The sequence below is a fragment of the Grus americana genome, chromosome 2 (assembly GCF_028858705.1).
Source record: "Grus americana isolate bGruAme1 chromosome 2, bGruAme1.mat, whole genome shotgun sequence".
Classification (NCBI taxonomy): domain Eukaryota; kingdom Metazoa; phylum Chordata; class Aves; order Gruiformes; family Gruidae; genus Grus; species Grus americana.
In genome coordinates this window covers 160358541-160378470 of record NC_072853.1, presented here as the reverse complement: position 1 = coordinate 160378470, position 19930 = coordinate 160358541, and the positions used below count along the sequence as shown (strand labels likewise).

Genomic DNA, 19930 nt, shown 5'->3' with positions numbered 1-19930 from the left:
GCTCAGAATGGAAATTGTTTGCAATTTCTTTTCCACCTGTGCATAAATTTGTAGCTCCAGGCATTTCAGTCCTTCTTGGAAGACAGAATAGCTTGAAAGATTCTTTATCTCCGCATTCGTCTCTTCTTTGAAAATGACTTTCAGAAGTGGCAGATAAAACACCTGCACAGCCTTAAAAATGTCATTTTTAGGGGTTGAGATCCATACATAAGGCAGCCTAGAGACATGAAGAAGCAGCGTTCTTAATAACCAGAGATCTCTCCTGGACCGTTTGCCTGCAGCAGCCTCTGACTGCTCTGCCACGTGGCAATTCATTAGGAAGTCAGTATCATGATTTGCTTTCTGTACGTCCGTGTTTGCAGGGACTACTACATAACCATGGTGAAATGGGCAACCAGCACCAAGGTGGCAGTAAACTGGCTGAACAGGGCCCAGAACGTGTCTATCCTGACGCTGTGCGATGCCACCACGGGAGTCTGCACAAAGGTAGGAGACAAGAGCCAAATGGTCGCTTGCCATCGGTTTTCATAACCCAAGCAAGGAGAACGTATTTCAGTTATTTTACCTGGCGACGAGTCAGCTGGCACACAGTTATGTAGGCAGACACAGAATATAAATAATGCTTGCGATATTTACTTTTTTTTTTTTTTTTACCTTCTAGAAAGCCAGGAACACTCTGTGTGTGTGTGCCTGTGTGTGTATGAGAGTGATTACTTGTCTTGAAACAACTGTATACATGCACAAGCACACACATCAACAGTTTGTAGCCTGAATATCTTTGCAACATTTTAGTTTAATGGCATTATATATTTTTAATGGCATTAAAAATGGCTCATGCTTAACTACATGCATTTTAATTGTAGTTAATTAATCCCTTCTATAGACATACTAATGTAAATGGTGTATTGATATAACCTGTTAAGTATTAGCAGATACCATCTTTTAAACTGGCGTAGGTGTTTCCACAGTAGAAAATTCTTCTGATATATCCATCCCTGGAAAAAATGATGCAATACTGTGCATAGAGCACAGTGCAGAGTCTTTTCTTAACAACTTTCATTTCAACCTTTATTTATTTCTTAACAAGCTTTATTTCTTTGGGGAATAATGTGTCTTGTGGATTTATGTGTTTTGTCTGTGTGAGTAAAATGCTTTCCTGAATGAGTGCTTGCTTATTCATCAGAGAGGAAAGACAAGGAGAGCAGCCACTGCGTTACACTCCTGAAGCACATATTTAAACAGTTTCTTTGTATTTCTGAACAACTTTTCAGATTCAATCCAACTGCTTCCTGCCCTGGTAAGCAAAATGTAATACATGCAAAATATGGCATTAATGATCTTCTTCTGTTTTAGAAACATGAAGATGAAAGTGAAGGCTGGCTGCACAGACAGGTAATAGTGATCTTCTCTTTGTGGTCAAGTTTTTGGTAGGTTTTTTGTTTCCTTTTTTTTCCCCCAAAGAGAAAAACTGATTTCCAGACCCGAGAAAGATACTTGGAAGACGGCATGATTTATGTTGTAGAAAAGAGTTTCTTAGTAATAAACAAGTTCTTATTCAAGATGCCATCTTCTCGGTAGGTCCCATAGTTCTTAGCCTGCACTTTACTTGGATTTAAAAGAGATGAAAAGCTGATGCTGGATGCAATTCACCCACTGACAGTATCTGTGTAAGACTCATCAACCTCAGGGGTAGTCCTTCGTACCCTGCTTTGACACTAATGGTTTTAAGCAGTACAGTGGTTGTTTTCTGGTCTTCTAGACAGGAAAGAAGTCCACTGCTGAAAACAGAAGATTAAGGTTAATTTTATTAAGAGGGCCTATGTCCATTCAGAGCCAAAATCATGCGGATAGGACTGTTAGGTCACTTAAGCTAAATTTGACAATTTTTTCTGTGTTAGTCTGCAGCTATTTGCAGATGTGAGAGAGGTGAAAAATGAGATTAAATTGTCGATGGGGCAGTTAAAACAAGAAGGGCTTATGTGGAGCATAGAAGAGGAGAAACTGCCTGGTGGAGTTTAATACCCTTTTTTAACAGACAACAAACAGTGTGTGTCACATAATTCTTCTGACACTGTAACTTGTGCAGAATACTATTACTTTGTTTGGCTACATGTTCTCATCCTCCAAATCAAATAAAACAAAGATGAAAATAAATGTTGAAAAACCCCAGATATAGAAAATAGGATAGCAAATTTAAACCTGCAAGAAGTTTTGATTTATGGGATTTTTCTATTCTTTTTTTTCTTTTTCCTTTTCCTTTTTCCTTTTTATTTTTTTAATAACGGTAGTAAATGATCTGCCAGTCTGTAACAGGCCTGCTCCAGGGAAATATAGTTTGGTTTACTACATCTCCAAACCTCATATACTTAGTTTGAGGTTAGAGAAGGATGTTCGTTACAGCCAAATGAGTCACACATCTCAGTACTCAACTAAGATAACATTTGCTATGGACTTTGGAGACATTTGATAGTACTCTTCAAAAGCTTTTGTAAGAGCCTGAAGAATTATAGAGCTCTTTCGCCTGTATTTCTGACAACAAAATTACTTAAAATTCTTGTTTTGACTGAATATATGATTACTAGGATAATTGTATTTTCTATATTTACCTTTTACTCTATGACACATTAATCTAGGTAACTGGAAAGTTATTTTCATGGCACATGTGTCTGACTATGAGAATGATGTGAAAACGTTAAATGCTACTGTGAGTCCCTTAACCTCTTTAAGGAGGAGATAAACTGTGCATTAGGCAGCTACTGAAGAAGCTCAGGAGTGTGACTCAGCTCGGGATGAAGACTCCTTGGTTGAGACATTTTAATATAGGTATGTGCATATGAGCCAAGTGCCCAGTTCCCCTCTGTAGACAGCCAGTATGGTGAGCAGTGTGGTCTCACGGTCAATGGACCTTGAGTACGATTCAGCGCACCCTGAAGAAGACACCCACTGCCTGGTTTGCCAACTTGTTCTGTATGCTCCGTTGACCAGACCTCCTTTCAAGAAGTACCCCAATTTTAAATCAATAGGACTGAGGAATCTAACTGCTTGCCTTATTCTTTAAAATACTCCATCAAAGTACTCCATACACCTATTCTGAAAAGCATAAAAGAGCTTTACCTTTTTCTTGGGAGTTTAAGTACATCTGGTCTTCCTGGAATAGAGGCAAACTTCACAGTAAGCTGGGAGCAGGAGAGGAGGAGAGAAAAACTTCAGTATCAAAAGATGCTCAATGGGGACATGAGGGAGGCTCCAAGGATTGCAGGGTTGACTTTGTTCAGCTGTTTGAAATACTGAGAGTTCTGAGATAGGGCATATAACCCATGAATTTGAATTTTGTTCATGTTGTAGTAGTTTGGTAACTCAGTGAGATTTAATAGTCTGTGTATGAAAAGTCATAGTAAATGATCTTGTGACCCCTCCTGGGCTTAAGTTCATGAATGAATTGTATTCATGTCTAAAAACTTTGGAGAGGCTCTCTACAAAATAGGCAGAAGTTATTAATTAATAAACTACTCCAAATAATATGAGAAATGTACAATATTTACATAGGTTCTGCTAGAAAATATCTGTTACTCCTTGTCAGATGATATGACCAGAATTTTCAAACCTTTTGCACAAATAAGAACAGGCACATGTTTAGCGAAGCTGCCTAGGGATTTTGGAAATTTTTACTGCTTTTATTTATATACCTGCTTGTGCACTTCTGAGCATAAAAGGCAGACTGAACTTTACTCATACTTTTGCTTAAATATGCAGAATCTCTGGAACAGTGATTATAGCTGTAAACAATTTTGTTTCCATTTTTGTGAAGAAGCCATTTTTCGATAGTGCCGGTGATGGTCATATACAGGCAATGAGTCAGCAAGGGAGAAATAAGACAATTTGTGAGCACCTGCTGAAGATAAACTTTACTGGCATTTTAATTGGCTTATTTATTTAATTGTGAATGTGGCCTGAACAAATTTAATTATAAACCAGGGTGCAATTCCAACTCCACCTAAGGCTGTGGGCTTTGACATTGACATTGGCAGGATCAGGAGATTACCACAAAATTGTTTAGAGACATATAACCTCCAAAACTGCCTGCGTGGGCTGGCTGGCCTCCCCTGATAACAGTTCCTTTGGGTTGAGTTTTTCTTTCCAGTCCTCCTATTTCCCTAGTGTTATAGATCACCTCAGTCTGAAAATAAAGACTTTTGCTCTGTCAAAAGGTTGAAATGTTGAAAACCTGGCACCATTTTTCTTTTACAACTCCCTTGTCTTAAAACTGACAGCATGGTAACCCACTAATCACTCTTACACATAGTTAATAGGCAATGGAATGAGATTCTTTTAAATAAAAACAGAGCTCAGAACCTTACAAACAGGATTGACTGTTTCACCCTGTGAAGTCTTTTTGTCATGTAACAACCCCATAACTGACCTAAAGTTGCCCTAAAGACAAAGGATGAAGTAGAAATAGGACCAAAAGCCCCATAATTCAAATACTCAAATTCATCTGCCAGAGCTAACAAAGCAGCTTGTGGTTACAACGTCTTTGGTGCTTAAATGAAGAGCTGTGATTTCATCCCGTGGAGGGGATTGATACCCAGAGGCATGGGCTCCTCTCCTCGCCACTTGATGGCCCTGTATTTTGATGGCAGGTGCCCCAGCTTCAGAGATGGCCACAGGTGCAGTGCACCCAACAACAGATGAGCAGGGGACAGGGATGGAGGATGAAGCTCAGCATTGCCCCAGGGGCTGAGTGTAGCAGGGGATGGAAAGAGATCTTCCCCCTGTGCCCAGAGGAGAAGGTGACTTCATTGCCACAGTAATGCCGACACACATTTATAACACTTCATTGGATTTCAATGAACTGTTCACCAAAATGAGAAGAGTTAGAAGGATTTTTGTCACACCTATCTGTTTATCAGACCTATTGCCTTGTGACACTTAAAGTATTGGGAGGTTTCCCTGAAAGAATAAACATCTACAGAGCAAAATGGTTAATTCTGGGATCTGGGCAAAGGTGGATCAGAGCGAGTGGCTTCAGGTCCAGTGATGCTCAGTGATCCCTCTCCAATACCTCTGTAATACACTCTACCTTTTTTTAAATTGTTATTTCTAGTTCTGGGACTTTATGCCCTTCTCTGAGACCTACAGAAGCTCAGACTGCCCTTAGCATTGTCCACTCATGCATCCTGGTTCTACCAAACTTGGGATAAGCCTCTGAGGCACTCCTTGGTTTCTTCTTCTCCTGACCATTTGCAGGTACACTGACTCATGTTGTGCAACTCTGAACTCCAGCACTGATCCCTTCTGGAGTCATGGTTCCCTCTAGCAGCCTCACATCACCCTCTCTCTTGCACAAAAGCTGAAGTTTTTGGTGGCATCATTTTGATACAGCAGTAAACAGGTTGCTGGAAATGGAGTTGTTACTGCTTTCTTTTACTGATAGCGATTTGGGTTGGTTAGTCCCACCAATTCCTCCTCCAACCACAGGGTCTTCCTTTTAGTGATTATTCCTTCAATTCTGAGGATGACTGAGTAGTCCTCAGCTCCAGCCACCTATTTCCTTCCCCCTCCACCCTGGGGACAATCACCCATTGCAGGTGAGCAGCTCTGGGTAGATCTGCTTCCTGAGCCAGGCCACTGTTTCTTCACACAGGTCCCAGAAAGGCAAACGGGATCAGGGACCCACGCTTACTGAGTCAGATTTAAGCTTCAGTTTAAGCTGCTGTGGAATCATACAAGAGTTACCTTTTTTTTTTTTTTTTTTTTTCCCCTCCTTATACCTGAGTTTGAGAGCACTAAGTTATTGCTACGTGTAGCTGACATGAGGACAGCTTTGTCCTTCATCTGCACAAAGCAGAGGATTTCTGGAAACTGGCCTTGACTGTTTGGGTAGAATTCATTTGTCTAAATACAGAGATCTAGCTGAGCAATAAGACAAGAAGAGCCATAACGACTTAAGAAGTGCCCCACCGAGCCCCACCGCTGCTTCCTCTGCTCCATCATTCTGTCTTTAGCGGTCACAGCAGCTGACGGTATTTAAGGACAGTGTGTGAGCTGGCTGCTTTCTGCAGTCCAGTCCTCTGGTATTTCATCACCATCTACAATAAAAAGATTAAAGACATTTGAGTCTATATCCCTGTCTACTCCCTTTAGGATCTGTTAATGAATCATGAGTTTGATCAATCCCTTTTTGCACCTTCTGATACCAGCTGCTTCCATAAGCATCCTGGGGCAAAAGCTTCCAGAAATTCCCTACCTGCTTCATCGGAAAAGTACTTTATTTTACCCGCGTTAAACTGCTCTCCTGTTATTTTCAAGGAGTGCTCTTCTGTTCCAGTGTTTTGGGCATTCAATAAAAACCAGTCAGCCAAAGGCTCAAACCGTTTGTATCACGTGGACAATATTTTAATTACACACCCAGTGTATCTCCCGACAGTATAAAATCCTGTTCCAAAAGCCTTTCAGCCTGATGTCCTCCCCCATTTGCCATCCAGGATAAGTCACCATCTCTGTCAAGATCATAAAGTTCTTGTTGTATTAATGTGTTGTCTTTCCGGCAACAGGAGCATGCAAACAGGCTGTCTCATAACATCAGCCGAGTGCTGACGCCTCGCATCTGTCACCCGTGCCGTGTACCTCCTTCCCCTGGAACTCTGAATGAACCTTAAACTAATCTGCACGACGCCTGCTCTCGCCGGCAGAGACGTATTGCAGGAATATATAATGCAGGAGGCGCAGATATAGAGATGTAGGGTGAGCTCATTGCTCTTTACCTCGGTAAAGGAAAGCCTGTCGAGCAGAAGGTTTGCCCAAGTTATGACAGTTGTTTTTCAGTGAGAAAATAATAGAGAGCTTCGTGTTTCAAGTTCCAGAACAATGTCAGAAACAAATGAAACTGTTATTTCATAGAACTGCAAAAAACTGTAAATAAGCATATTTTAAAATACACTGAAAACCTAAGGAGGGGAAAATAAAAGGAAAAACAAACAGTTTGAACACCTAATACAGTGTTGATAAATCTGATAAATAGTGGAAAAGAATTAATCAGTAAAGGACTGGGAACAAAGGAACACACAGTAAGAATAATGCGTTAGCTTATGAGAAATAAAAATGTTTATTTCTTTGCTGTAGGTGTTTGCATTAGCCATAAGTCTCCCTGTGTAGTCAAGTTCTTGTTGGTTCCGTGTGGTATCTTGACACGTGCCAGGCAGAAAGATGGGGTGTTTGATGAACACTGAACCAAAGTACGACCCAGAAGAGGCTGAGCAACAGTTTCCATTGACTGCCCTTGAAGAAGAAGGAGCCACGAAGCTCCATGGAGCCAAGGGCTGGGACAGGCAGGGCTCAGCCAGTTCCCAGAAAAGAAAAATATCACAGGAAAGGGTCAGCAGAGGTCCAGCTCTTGTTTTAGTCCCAATTATTCAAGACACAGAGTAAAGGAGCTTCAACTAGCCAGTTCCCTTTGTACAGTGCTACTGTGTCACACCATATGGACCATCCTTCTGTTTTCCCTTGTAATCTGCTGTTCAACCACCTCCCGCAGTGGAGACTTCCCATGTGGCTTGGGGTTCCTGTACAAAAAGAAGACAAAGGCTCTTCCAGGAAATGCTTGCTTGCCATATGTGGTGTTTGACTTGCTTCTGCTGAGTCCCTTCCATCTCTGGTTGCAAGTTCTAGTCACCCAGTAACAGTCAATCATCCCATTCACCTGGGAGCTCTGTGTCAAAGACAGTTTTGCAAGATATCCTCCCCTTCGTAAATAATTCAGTGAAAGAAGCATTTGTAAGAGAGTAGGAAAAACCAGCAGTTAGATGTTGTTAGTTGTGTTTCCTCGAGGACAGGAATAAATCAGTTCTTCCAGCAGAGTAAACAGGGTTTGTCATACTTGTGCCAACAAGGTTCAAACCATTTCTAATGGCTTTATTTCAACTGCCCCGAGCAGTCAGCTGTATGTGTGCACTTTTTGCTTTGCAAATGGGAATTTACTTTACAGCCAAGGGACTCTCCTTACTGCCTGTGCCCTGTCTTCCCCCAGCTGAAAGGTGTCTGCTTTCCAGAGAGCACAGAAGCAATAATTTTCAAAACTTTCTCCAGCTTTCAGCGGATTTTTTTGTTTACCTCAGGTTGCTGTTAAAGAGCACTCTCTATTTCAATGTGAATTAATTTCACAGGGTGTTGCAGCGCTGAGCAATTTTAAATACAATAAATTAATAGTAGTACAACCCTTAAATTTGCCACTTACAGAATGAAGAACCAATTTTTTCCAAGGATGGTCGGAAGTTTTTCTTCGTCCGAGCCATTCCCCAGGGAGGACGTGGGAGGTTCTACCACATCGCCATGTCATCATCACAGGTGATTCACTTGCTGCCACTGCTTTGGGTCTCACCTGCAGTAGAAAGCAATAAAAAGTAGTATCTGTGCTTATAGCAGCGAGACTGGAAGCTGCAAATGTAGAATGTGGCTCTTGTGCATAAAAGAAAACCTTCAGTGATGGTTTATTGGACATAAGATAACATGAATTTCCAAATGAGATACTTGAAAGAAAAAGGTCAACCAACTGTCTCTTTCCAAACAATATCATTGCTTTGTTTTGGTTTTTTAATGCCTTCTTAGTTGTACATAAATAAGTAAATCCCTGTACTGCCATAAAGGATTAATCAGAAGCTTCTGGGCACGCTGGATTAGAGGAAGGGGTTTGAAGCTGTTCTGTGCTGAATTCATCCCATTATCTTCAGTGGAGTTATGGTTAAAATGATTCTGACTCTGTATTATTTCTATGCCTGCAGATTCACAGAAATAGCAGGGGGAGGGGTGGAAAGTGCGGATGAGTGGCTTATTTTTAATAGGTAACGGAGTCAAAAGAGCTCCCTTTTTCGGCAGAGAAGCTTTGCTCAGATATCGTTCAAGAATAAAGAAATCTAATTCTCTTTTCCTTCTGGCAGCCCAATACTAGCAGTGATCACTTACAGTCTATTACGTCTGGCGATTGGGATGTGACAAAGATATTGGCTTACGACGAAAAGAGGCATGTAATGTAAGTAAACTTTGGTCCGACAAATCAGTCTTCCCTTGTTTAGCCCTGGACTATAGGGTTAGTTACAATCGTGTTGTGGATGCATCTGAAACGTATGAGCGTAAGAGGATGGGGATGAGGCAGCAGGAGAAGCTATCTCCATTTTGGTTTAACCTCTCACACCATTCCAAATATCTTGTCTTATTTTGGTTTTCTCTGTATAGTTCAAACCTTTCTTTCTGTGATTATTAAATACATTTGCGTAGAGGAGTGATTTCTCCAGCTGCAACTTCTGATATTAACCCCTGATGTCTATTTTCATTTACCAACTGGATAGTTTTAGAAAGAATCCTTTATTGACCTGCAAAAAAGTATTTAGTTAGAATCAAACCAAACCAAACCAAAACAAAACAAACCACCTCACCCTTCTTCACACTTGTCTTTTATGCTTTTAAATAACTCCTGTAAATGTTTACTTTTTAAAATACACTTCAAGAAATCACGTAATAAAATATTTGGAAGTTTTGTTGGAATCAAATACCATATAGATTCCTCTCCTGGTAAAATTTCAGCTGGAGACAAGGCTCTCACCTCTCATTTTCTTAAGGTCACTGAACAGCTGAGTAAAAAGACTCTGGAATAGCATAAACTTTGAATGATCATTAAGAGCACGATGCTGCTTCAAGGTATTGAATGCCCTCAATTGTCAATAACTTCAGAACCATAGAACCATAGAACCATAGAATGGTTGGGGTTGGAAGGGACCTAGAACGATATAAGGGTCTTTACCACGTTGCAGAGCTAAGTAGCAAACTAGCACCAAAGTCTTATTTGCATTTTACCTGTCCAGTCAAGCAGAAAAATACCGCGTACAATTTCTGCAATCACAATGTACCTCGGCAAGTGCAGCTCAGTGGAAGCAGATCAGCTGGGCTGGATAACCTGCCCGACACTTATTCACCCCACGGACGCAGCATTCGCTCCCGTGGTCTGTCATTATTCACATGAAATGCATCTGGGGGATCAATCTGGACCCTGCAGGTTGGACTGAAGGTGGCCAGCCCCAGCAGCACCTCCGCGTTACCTCCAGAAGCTGTCACCGTACAGCGGCTTTCACTGTTCAGCCAGAAAAGGAGCTCACCTCAGTCTCAGCACAAAACAAGGGCAATGAAGTATTTTTCAATCTCGTATTCTGTCTTCCCTGAAAGAGGACGTTTCAGTGGGTTTCGCATCAGACCTCAGTTAGCTATCTCTCTGAGCAAAGAATAAGAAGTGGTCAGAGAAGTAAAAACTGGTTCTAGAGAAAAACGAAAGGTGTTCAAAGGTAATTCTGCACCATAAAGCTTGAGGTGAAGATGTGAAAGTCTTTTGCTTAATCACTTGATCCTTTTTGATCCACTGACATGACCAGTGTGGGACCCAAACATTGCCACACTTGTTTTAACTGCAGTGTACGTACTTGCTTAGCCTTCTTCTAATTCAGTTTAAACTTTCCTTGCCGTTACAAGATCAGTCAAATGGCTACATGAATAAAGATGGTTTTGCATGAGATGCTTGTAAACACCTTTCTAATGATACACTTGTCTTCTGAACGTTTTTTTCCCCAGTTATTTCCACAGCACAGAAGATTTGCCAAGAAGGCGACATTTATACAGGTATGTGCTTTCCTAACTTGACAAACAGAATTTCCCATCCTTTTCAGTCTTACACAAGTCATTACATAGAGATTGCGATAGAAACAGTTTCTTACGTGTTTGTCTTTAATGGCATTGCAAGATCTTGCAGTGTGTCACTGGAACAGACAGAACAGCACAACAATAGTGAACAAAATGCTTGACATTGGGAAATGTTTTATATTTAGCAATTTTCTCATTTTATTGCAAATTTTAAATTGGTCTCAAGATTGATAAACTGTCACAAAACTTTCCAACAGAAGTGCTTAACGCTTGAAAGAATTCAGAATTACATAAACAAATGGTATAAACTATTTTTATACTTCCAGATAGCAGTTTTCATGGAAATTTGATAGCACCTCACCTCTTTAGAAAATTGAACAGAATTAACATTATCTTTGCAAATGTTTTTCTGCAATTCTAAATTACTTTAGTATCCTCTATAACTGTATGATGAGTAAAAGGCTGGGTTTTAGTACGCTATTGGTCATCTAGCTATTGCAAAGTATTGTGGGAGCAGATTACAAAGGGAGGAAACCCAAACTTTGAAATAATAATTTTGGAATCATTATTCCATTTGTCCTATTTTTCTTCTAAATCCTCCTGCTGTCCTCTCAGCATCTGCAGCGCGGGGCAGAGCTGGTGATAGCATCAGTTGATAAGGGACAGTCAGTACGTTTCCCTTCTCTAACATGATGTCATATGGGTTTTTTCCTCAGTGGGAAGGAAACTAGAGCAAACTAAATTACCTGTAATTTAATCATTTTTTCCTTTTGAGATCTCTATGCCCGTTCACTGCACTCCACAGGTTTTTGAGAGTAACTCGGCTCAGTATTTATTTTCTTGAAGAAAAAAGATCGAAATTGTTTTGACCATTAATTTCTATTTAAATGGGAAGAAAATCTGATTTTAGAAGCTGAGTCCAGGCACAGCTGCTCAAGAGCTGCTGGCATGAGTCAAAGAGCTTCCCACCCCTCGCTCATCTTGGCATGCCGCTCACCCTGGTGCCTCATTAACCTCACCTGCCCACATAGGCAACGTGGAAAGAGATGCCCGAAATGTCAATGTCCTTGACCGTGCTTTGATTGCACGGGGATCTGGGCCTCACTTCAGGTATTTGATTTCCTGTGCTGGGTGGTTTGACTGTCTCTTGTCCCAGCCCAAGGGTGTCAGCTCAGAAGCATCTTTGGCACGTGTTCATTGACAGAGCTCCACTGGAGTTCTGACAGCTTATATCAGATGAAGATCTGGGGGATTTTTTTTTTTTTCTTTTTGTGTCTGATTTAGCAGCTTCTAAACAGGATTTAAGGCAGAGACATGATCTGAGCCTAAACAAGAACCCAAGAGCTACTCGGTTCAGTGTCGGTGGCTCTAAACAGGTTGCTTAGCCTCATCTCTTTCTGCCTTGAAATAGTAGCAAAAACACTCATCTGGTTCACAGTAATACTGGAAAGATCTATTAGTTAATATTCTTGAAGCATTTTGAAGTTTCAAAATGCTATAGCAGTGCAAAATTTTATTTATTAATATTTGTTAATAATCTGTAGTTCATTCTTCAACCTTCAGTAGACACTTACAAAACACTTCTGAGCGTATGGACAGGCCACATTACCTTCTTAAAAACCAGACCTCTAAATGCAATCTTTCCTTTTTTACTTGAATGTTACAAGAGCAACTATTTAAACCCCCAGAAAGGGCTTTGGCCTCTGAGTCAGCTGCTGGCAAATCAGACCAATGAGGCAACCAGTAAGAAACTTAAATAAAGCAATTCCAGCTCCTTATTGTCTGTTAAAATATAAGTAGGTATAGAAATACTGCTCCATTGTTTCATGCCTTCTTTCACCAAATCCTGACTTCCTTTTGTGGAATTGCAACCATCATTTTCTTTTAAAAACTATACCTTCCTTCATAACCACCTGACCTTGCAAAAAAAGGCATCAGTATCATTTTATATATTCTCCATTCAGGCAAAAAAACCCATTACAGCTATTTAAACTCAACCAATTGGAAATGCTTTGTCTCTTACTAATGTTGGACACATTATATTTATGTTCTTATTCTACAGTACAGTAAGGTTCAAGTAATGTTGCTTCCAGATAACATTTGCTCGGTGACCTTCATGGACTTGTATTAACTTTTTTCAGCGCAAGCACAAATGGCAACTTCAACAGGCGGTGTCTGTCTTGTGATCTGATTGAAAATTGCACTTATTTCAGCGCATCCTTCAGTCACAATCTGGAATACTTCCTACTGACGTGTGAAGGTACGCTGGGTTTGTTATTGCAGTTGTTGTGCCTAAGGACAGGATGTAGAGCCAGCATTGATATCTTTAGATATCCTGTGTACCTGTGGGCAGCTTTGAAAGACTGGACATCAATATCTGGGTCACTTTGCTTTTAAAGATTTACTGTGAACATTTCTTCTTTTGTGTATTTTTTTTAACTAAAAGCAGATATGTGCAACCTTTTTCTGTGCATATCTGACTTGCAGATAGAGGTCCATTCCTTTAGCCACTCCAAGTAACAGCAAAACCTAGAGGAGATGAGATAAACCCTCAGAAAGTTTGTGAGAGAGAAACCAGCGAGGTGGGATTAACCGTGGGTGACTGGGACTGAGTTCCAAATGCATCAACTCATAGCAGCACTGTGAGCAGGGGGATGCAAAGTAGATGATAAGTTAAAACGAAAAAACAGTTTGCCAAGAAAAGGCAGTTTGCAGAAAGCTACCTGATGGACAATGTGAGTACACAATATTTAGTGTTTCACTGCTCGTTCGTTATAAATTTCCCTTAGCTTGGAGCAATCTATAGGTCTGCCTATAGAGAGATTTCTAGTGTTGAAAATGCCTTACAGCATCCAAAGGGCTGAGGATAGAGGGCATTTCAGGAGAAGAGCTGTAAAAGTCAGTTATTTCCAGCTCTGTTAACAATAAATGCAAAATTCCATAGTATTTAATCCTATGTAATTTAATTCTGCTTAGTTATCCTAAATTGCACATACAATGCATGCATGCAGAACTGGATCGCAGCCCCTCATGGTAAGCGTTATTCTTAGTGGTCATCCATGCCGCAATTGAAGCTGCTCAAATGGCTGCACGCCCTCTAAAGCAACTATTGCAAAGCAGCAAGCCAACAAGAAACGCCTTATTTTCAACAGCTCAGGTACAAACAAACACATGTGTGGCATAAAACCAGCTAGGTGTTGTGCATGCTGTTGTTGAGCAGCTCGAAGCACTCTCTGCTGAACGTCAGCAGTCTGTTTGGCGATGCGTGGACTGCCCCTTCTCTGACTGGCAAGTGTTCACTGGTGCAGTAACTGTTTGTGGTGAAAACCAAGGTTAGAGAAGAAGTATTTGAGATGGCAAAATGGGAAATAACCAGGATAATCAAGATAAAAGGGAGAAGTAGAATGGTTAACATGATACCAAGCAAAACGTCTGGACGTGGACATTTGTAAAAACATGTTCTGCCCCAAGGAGGAAAGGCAGACTGTATTTTGGGGTCATTTATAGATATTCTAAAAAATAGTTTGGAATACAGTACGGTGAAATAGCATTGACACTACAATGGACTAATTAACGGACCACATGTAAATCTCTGAATTTGTAAGTATGGCAGACGTATGCAGAGACATGTGATTTCCCACCAAACATTCAATTCTGCAGTAAATGCTATTAAGTTTATGAAGTTTGTCTCTTTACAAGAAAAGCCCTGTTTCTTGTTTTCATTTCAAGAAAAGCTGTGAATAGCTACTAGAGACAGTGACTATTTTCTTTGCACCAAGATAATTACTTCACCATAATTGGAAGCATTTGTGAATAACAAGATTAAGATTTCTAAAGGGTCTTATCAACAGTTATGAGGCGATATGTTTGTATTACGTCTCATTCAAATGAAACCTGGAGTGATACCTGAAGAGATTAATGAATTTTGTTAGTGTGTACACCAATCCAAGTACACAAGATAATGATTTTGCATAACAAACTATGGGCCAGATTCTCAGCTGCTGTAAACAATACCTCCATTATAAGGTCATTGGAGTTAGATCTGTTTACATCTGCTGAATGTATCTTTGAATTTTCATTATACAGGACTAAATTCTCAAACTGTAATCTCAGTGTAGCACAAATACAGCACAGCTTGAACTATAGAGCTAATCTCAATGTCTCCATTCAGATACCTTTGCAAAATACATATACATGAGAAAATATGGAGATCTTGGTAGGATTTCAGTTTTCAATGATTTTATAAAAATACCAGTCCATTACATTTGGTGGAATTATTCCTGATTTACATAACTGAAAGTGAGAGGTCTTTCAACTTCTTTGCTTTCAAGCAGTTTACAGGAACAATATTTTTTTTTAGCACTCTTTGTGTAGATCCATCTAACATCAGATATCTGCTATGGGTACATTTACAGCAGAGACCACTCCCTTTGGCTCCTCTTACAGCTGATGTGGGTCAGGTCAGTGGAAGCATCTGTCCTGGCTGAAATGCAGACTTCTGGATAAAAGTAATCATCCCCTCAGACTTTGGTCACACAACTAGGTTAGAGCTGTTGTGGTTTGATGGAGAATCACTTGGTTCCACTAATAAGAGACTTCCTTTTCCACAGCTCCTCAGGCTGCTTAGCTAGAGCTTGGCCTTGCCTCACTTTCTCAGGGTATTATTTTGTTGCTCATAAGCAGTCACACACTGGATAAAACATATAACACATAGATGGAAAAGCTGCTTGAATGAGGATGTATCAAGGAGCTTTATTTTGTAGTTGATCAAGCACGTAGAGCAGCAGCAGCCCACCAGAGTGGACAAGCGTTTGTCTTACAATGTCTTGTGCTCAAGGGCTTCTGCCAGGAGTTCCCACCTCTGCTTCCCCCAAAAAGTCACTGTTGGAGTTGATTTTAGTGACCAGAAAGTGGCAGACAGTACCTATTGCTTTTTGGTGCTTTCTTCTGCATCTATGTTGTATGAAAGCACCCAGAGCTCAGGTCTTGCTGTGTACTCTGTGTCTGCCTACAAAAGTATTTGTGCATAGCAGTAACTGGTGTATAACTTTATGTCAGAGTCATATGTATCTTCAAAGGTAGCTAAACATAAATGATTTTATTCTAATCAAGCCTGTAACAATTAAAAAAAAAATATATTTTCTCAGTTGCCCACAGGAAAAATGCATGGACAAATATTTATGGCTTGAAAACAATTTCTGTACTGACACTTAAGAGACTAACCTCCACCATACCTCAGTTTCACTCTATCCCTTTTATTAACTTGCTTTGTGATCTTCAGTGCAAACTTCTCTGAGTTTAGAGACACAGACATGACTGTGGCTCAGCTTAACCTCTCTAAAATGCATGGCAAGGTTTTATAAGATTTGATTAAGAAACCAATGCTTATAAAGTACTCTGTGATACTTAGATGAAAGGCAATGGAAAGGGAAAATACGTATCTTTAAAAAAAGAAAAGAAAAAAACCAAAACAGGAAAGGTCTGGTGTTGCTCATTTAACCCCAAAGGGCAAGAGGTCAAGAGTTGGAAGTTTTCTACCCACTGCTTTGGTACCTTACAGACAGCATATAATTGTTTCAAAGGATTTTTTTGCTGTCCTGCAGACTATGCTTAGCAGCAGTGCTACCTAGCACAGACTGAAATGAGAGAACAAGTATGCTATAATAAAAGGTAACCTCTCTTTCAAGAGGACAATGTAATGCTTACTGTCAGGAGGCAACATTTATTGCAATCACTCAGTCCCAGAAGGCTAGTTACCTTATTTTTCATCTAATTTTATATGCTCATGATTGAATTACTGTAGCAGGATCTAAGGAAACATGATGCTTTGCAGACTGCTGTTAGATTATCTCCTCTAGACACTGTCGAAAAAGCAGTATGTGCTGGAGCAAGGTCACTCCTACTGTCATTTTCATCATAAAATACAGGCTTACACTCTTGTCTCCTCTCATAAACCAGCACAGGCACTGCCACTGATTCCCTCTAAGATAAACAGAAAAAAGATCTGGATGGAAGGGTTTTGCTACTTTATACATAAATTTAATTGAGGACAGGGTTTTCTCATCTGGAATGGGATGTAAAATTCAATTGCATAGAGAAAAGGTTAAGAAATTACAAGTTTTGGCTGTGGAAAGCAATTTATTCCTATTTCTTACTGGGGCTCAGACATGTACGGTGCAAGGGTGAATGACGCTGAGCCAGTAAAGCACTAAAGCCCATTTGTAGGTGATAGCTCCTTCTCCTCCTAAGGATGAAGCTTTAACAATGACTGCCACTGTATTCCGCTGTGTAGTGGTTTAGTATTTCCATTTTAAATAGCTGCACCTTGTCTTTGATGACTCCTTCCCTCGCTCCCCAGTTTAACCCACCAGCACCATTAAAACTTAAGTCCTAATGAAGTTTTCATGGGGGACGACAGGACGTGCAACCATTTCTGTTGCAGGCTAACTTGTACTCTGACACTCCGTGTAGCAGGTTTGGTTACAGCATCTTCACTCATAAAAAAATCTGTGAACTCACTGAGACTTTTGCTTGAACACACAGAACTGGCAAAGATGTTCTGGATCCTGGAGTTTGTGTCCCTGCTATTGCAGAGAGCGGCGTTGTAGCATCCTTTACATTAGTTGGCCAGTGTCCATCAACTGACCTCTGCCATAAGCTGGTCTTGGCCAGCTCCACGCCCTTGGGGAGGTTTGAGGATCCCCACAAAGGGTTAACGCCTTCCAGCTTTGAGACAAGAGAAATAGTGAGGAAGACCTCTGGCACATGCATACATTACTGCAATTAATGCCATTTAATACATGATGAATATGATAGGAGGGTGTGTTGTTCATGGTCTGCTAATTAAAATTCTCCGTAATCATGCATTATCAGGAAGGGATTAATCATTTTTAGGGATGGCAGAACAAAAATTGGTAGTTACACAGAGGGGAGAGGACTGTAGCGAGGGCTAACAGAGAACTATTGTCTCATGCTCGGCATGGTTGCTGGTGATAGAGAAGTGCTGCTGCACTGTGTATTGTCCTTTAACTCATCGACCGATTTGGGAAAAAACAGCTTACACTCTGAGAAGAGACAACGGCGTAACTTAGAACAGGGAATGCTGTCTTCTTCTGTCAGTCTCAAGTCCTTCCTTCTTTTCCAAAAATAGTAAGATTGTTTTGGTTCAAAATACCATAAAATTGCTATAGTTTAGCCTAGCTTTTTGAAGATTATCGCTGCTGAAACCTATGTTTGTAACTGACTGGTAGTCTTTACTGTCAGTACATTGCAGGTCAAACGACTTTAAAGCTGCCTCTCTCTTTGGAGAAAGGAGAATAGACTCTTCTGACAAAAATGTTGAAGTATTATCACCTGATTTGGTTGTCCTCTCTAGCACTGCGCTTATCAGTAGCTTAGCCTAGATACTGTAGATCAGTAATCACAGGTAACAGGAATGAAGTCATTTCTGCCTTTCTAGCAGGCAATTTTGTAGCTGTAGGGCAAAATGATATGTTGTAACTGAGCTGTGCTTGATAAAATACCTAAAGAACCAACGGGAAAGGGATTTATCTGGCTGTACATCTGCTTTTCCCCAGGTGTGTCCTCAGAGCCAGCAGCCACGATGACAGCTCTGTAACTACACTGCTGGCCCTCCAGTGCTGAAGGATGCCTGTAGGCCTGGGAAATCATTAAAAAATGGGATTTATAGCTCTTAGGTCCTGCCAGATAAAATCCTGGCTCAGTCCCATAATCAGAGAGCAAGTGGTGCAAAAGCACAGAGTAGGAAAATGTTGCAATTTACAGATTTTCTTTGAGAGTGATTGATACCAATGAAGAAGCAACGCAATCAAATTAGCAATAATCTGAGTCACGTTCCTCGTACCGTTGTACATGTAATTCTTTCTGTCTATGTATTTATGAGTTTTAAAGACAAGTGCTGCAGGTTTATTCTTTATAGAGGCAGCATGTAGCTATAAACTTCTTAGCTCTTTAAACTGTTTCTTGAGCATTTAATTATCTTCTTTCCTCCCTCTTGGTGAAATATGGAAACACCATCTGGACATGGGAACACTTAGGACCATTACTTGCTGCTTCCACTTATTAGCTTTATTCTGAGTATTAAAAAGTCCTTTTATTATTCTACATTTCTTTCATTTTCCAGATTTTTGTTGGAGTTAGCAATGACTTTCACTACCAGGTTTCATCAAATCATCTGGCTCTGCTTTGTGGCAGAGTGTCCTGACCTCGCTTTTAATCACATTTTAACACCACAGAGTCCAGAGCGTGATTTAGCGAGGTTCAGCCTATCCAGTACGGAGAGGTCTAAACCCACATATTGGAATCATTTTAAAAATCTAGATTTTTCTGCCCTCTGATGCGGTCGCAGCACAAGCTCCTGCCCACACAGATGATACAAGTCTGAAATGTATGGTTACGCTTCTGGAAGATACCACATACACAGAAATTTTTAGTGTAGGCGAGTCTAAGTTACAAAAGACATTAAGGGAAATCATTAATTTATAATGGGGGCTGCTTTAGGAGACTGCGTCAGCTCCGCATTCATGCTGATTGGGACCAGGATTCAAAACAGGGCTCATGTCCTTGATCAGCACCATCTTTCTAAACCCGGTTAGTGATTGCTACCTAGCACCTCTCCTGCTTGCTTTTAATAATGCAGCAAGGGCTTTTTACCCAGCACTCCTGGGCCAAAGAACTTTTACAGGAGGGTGGAGGTGGTCAGAAAAGTGGGAAAACTGGGTCATTAATGCTGCCTCATGTGCTGCGCAGCCTGAGATAAGCTCAGCCAACAGCCGGGTGGGTGGGAACATCCTTCGAAGCGCCAGCATCCAGCACCATTACCATTGGCATAGTTCAGCTCAAGGATTTAAAAACCCGTGATTTTTTTTTTTTTTTTTTAATGTGAGTAAACATAAAATTCTGGGCATTGTTTCTAGTATTGTGACTATAGTTTAGATGTCATTACTGCATAAAGACACTGTCTTTTTTGAGGATATGTATTTTGGAAAATCTCCTAGTATTTTATTCTTTCATGGGATTACCAGCTGATTTAGCTAGGCTTGAATGCATCCCAAAGAAAAGCTAAATTAAAAACAATAAAGTGCTTGGATTTGATGATGAATTTCACTGTAACAAACATTTTATTTTGCCCATGTTCTTACGGATTCATCTGCACTTTTTATAATGCTGAGTTCGGGGGACTTTTTTCCCTGAAAATGCCATAAAATCCTTGAGGTATGGGTTTTAATCA

General features: G+C 40.4%; 1 protein-coding gene across 4 annotated transcripts in view; it reads left to right on the top strand.

Annotated features, from left to right (window-relative positions):
• DPP6 (dipeptidyl peptidase like 6) overlaps positions 1–19930 on the top strand; it is a 508492-nt gene that overhangs the window by 455988 nt on the left and 32574 nt on the right. For all 4 annotated transcript variants that reach the window (XM_054818789.1, XM_054818787.1, XM_054818788.1 and 1 more), the window contains exons 11-16: positions 363–486; positions 1354–1392; positions 8236–8343; positions 8934–9025; positions 10612–10659; positions 12822–12940. In XM_054818789.1, coding sequence (XP_054674764.1) covers positions 363–486; positions 1354–1392; positions 8236–8343; positions 8934–9025; positions 10612–10659; positions 12822–12940 — 530 coding nt within the window. The remainder of the gene's footprint in view (positions 1–362; positions 487–1353; positions 1393–8235; positions 8344–8933; positions 9026–10611; positions 10660–12821; positions 12941–19930) is intronic.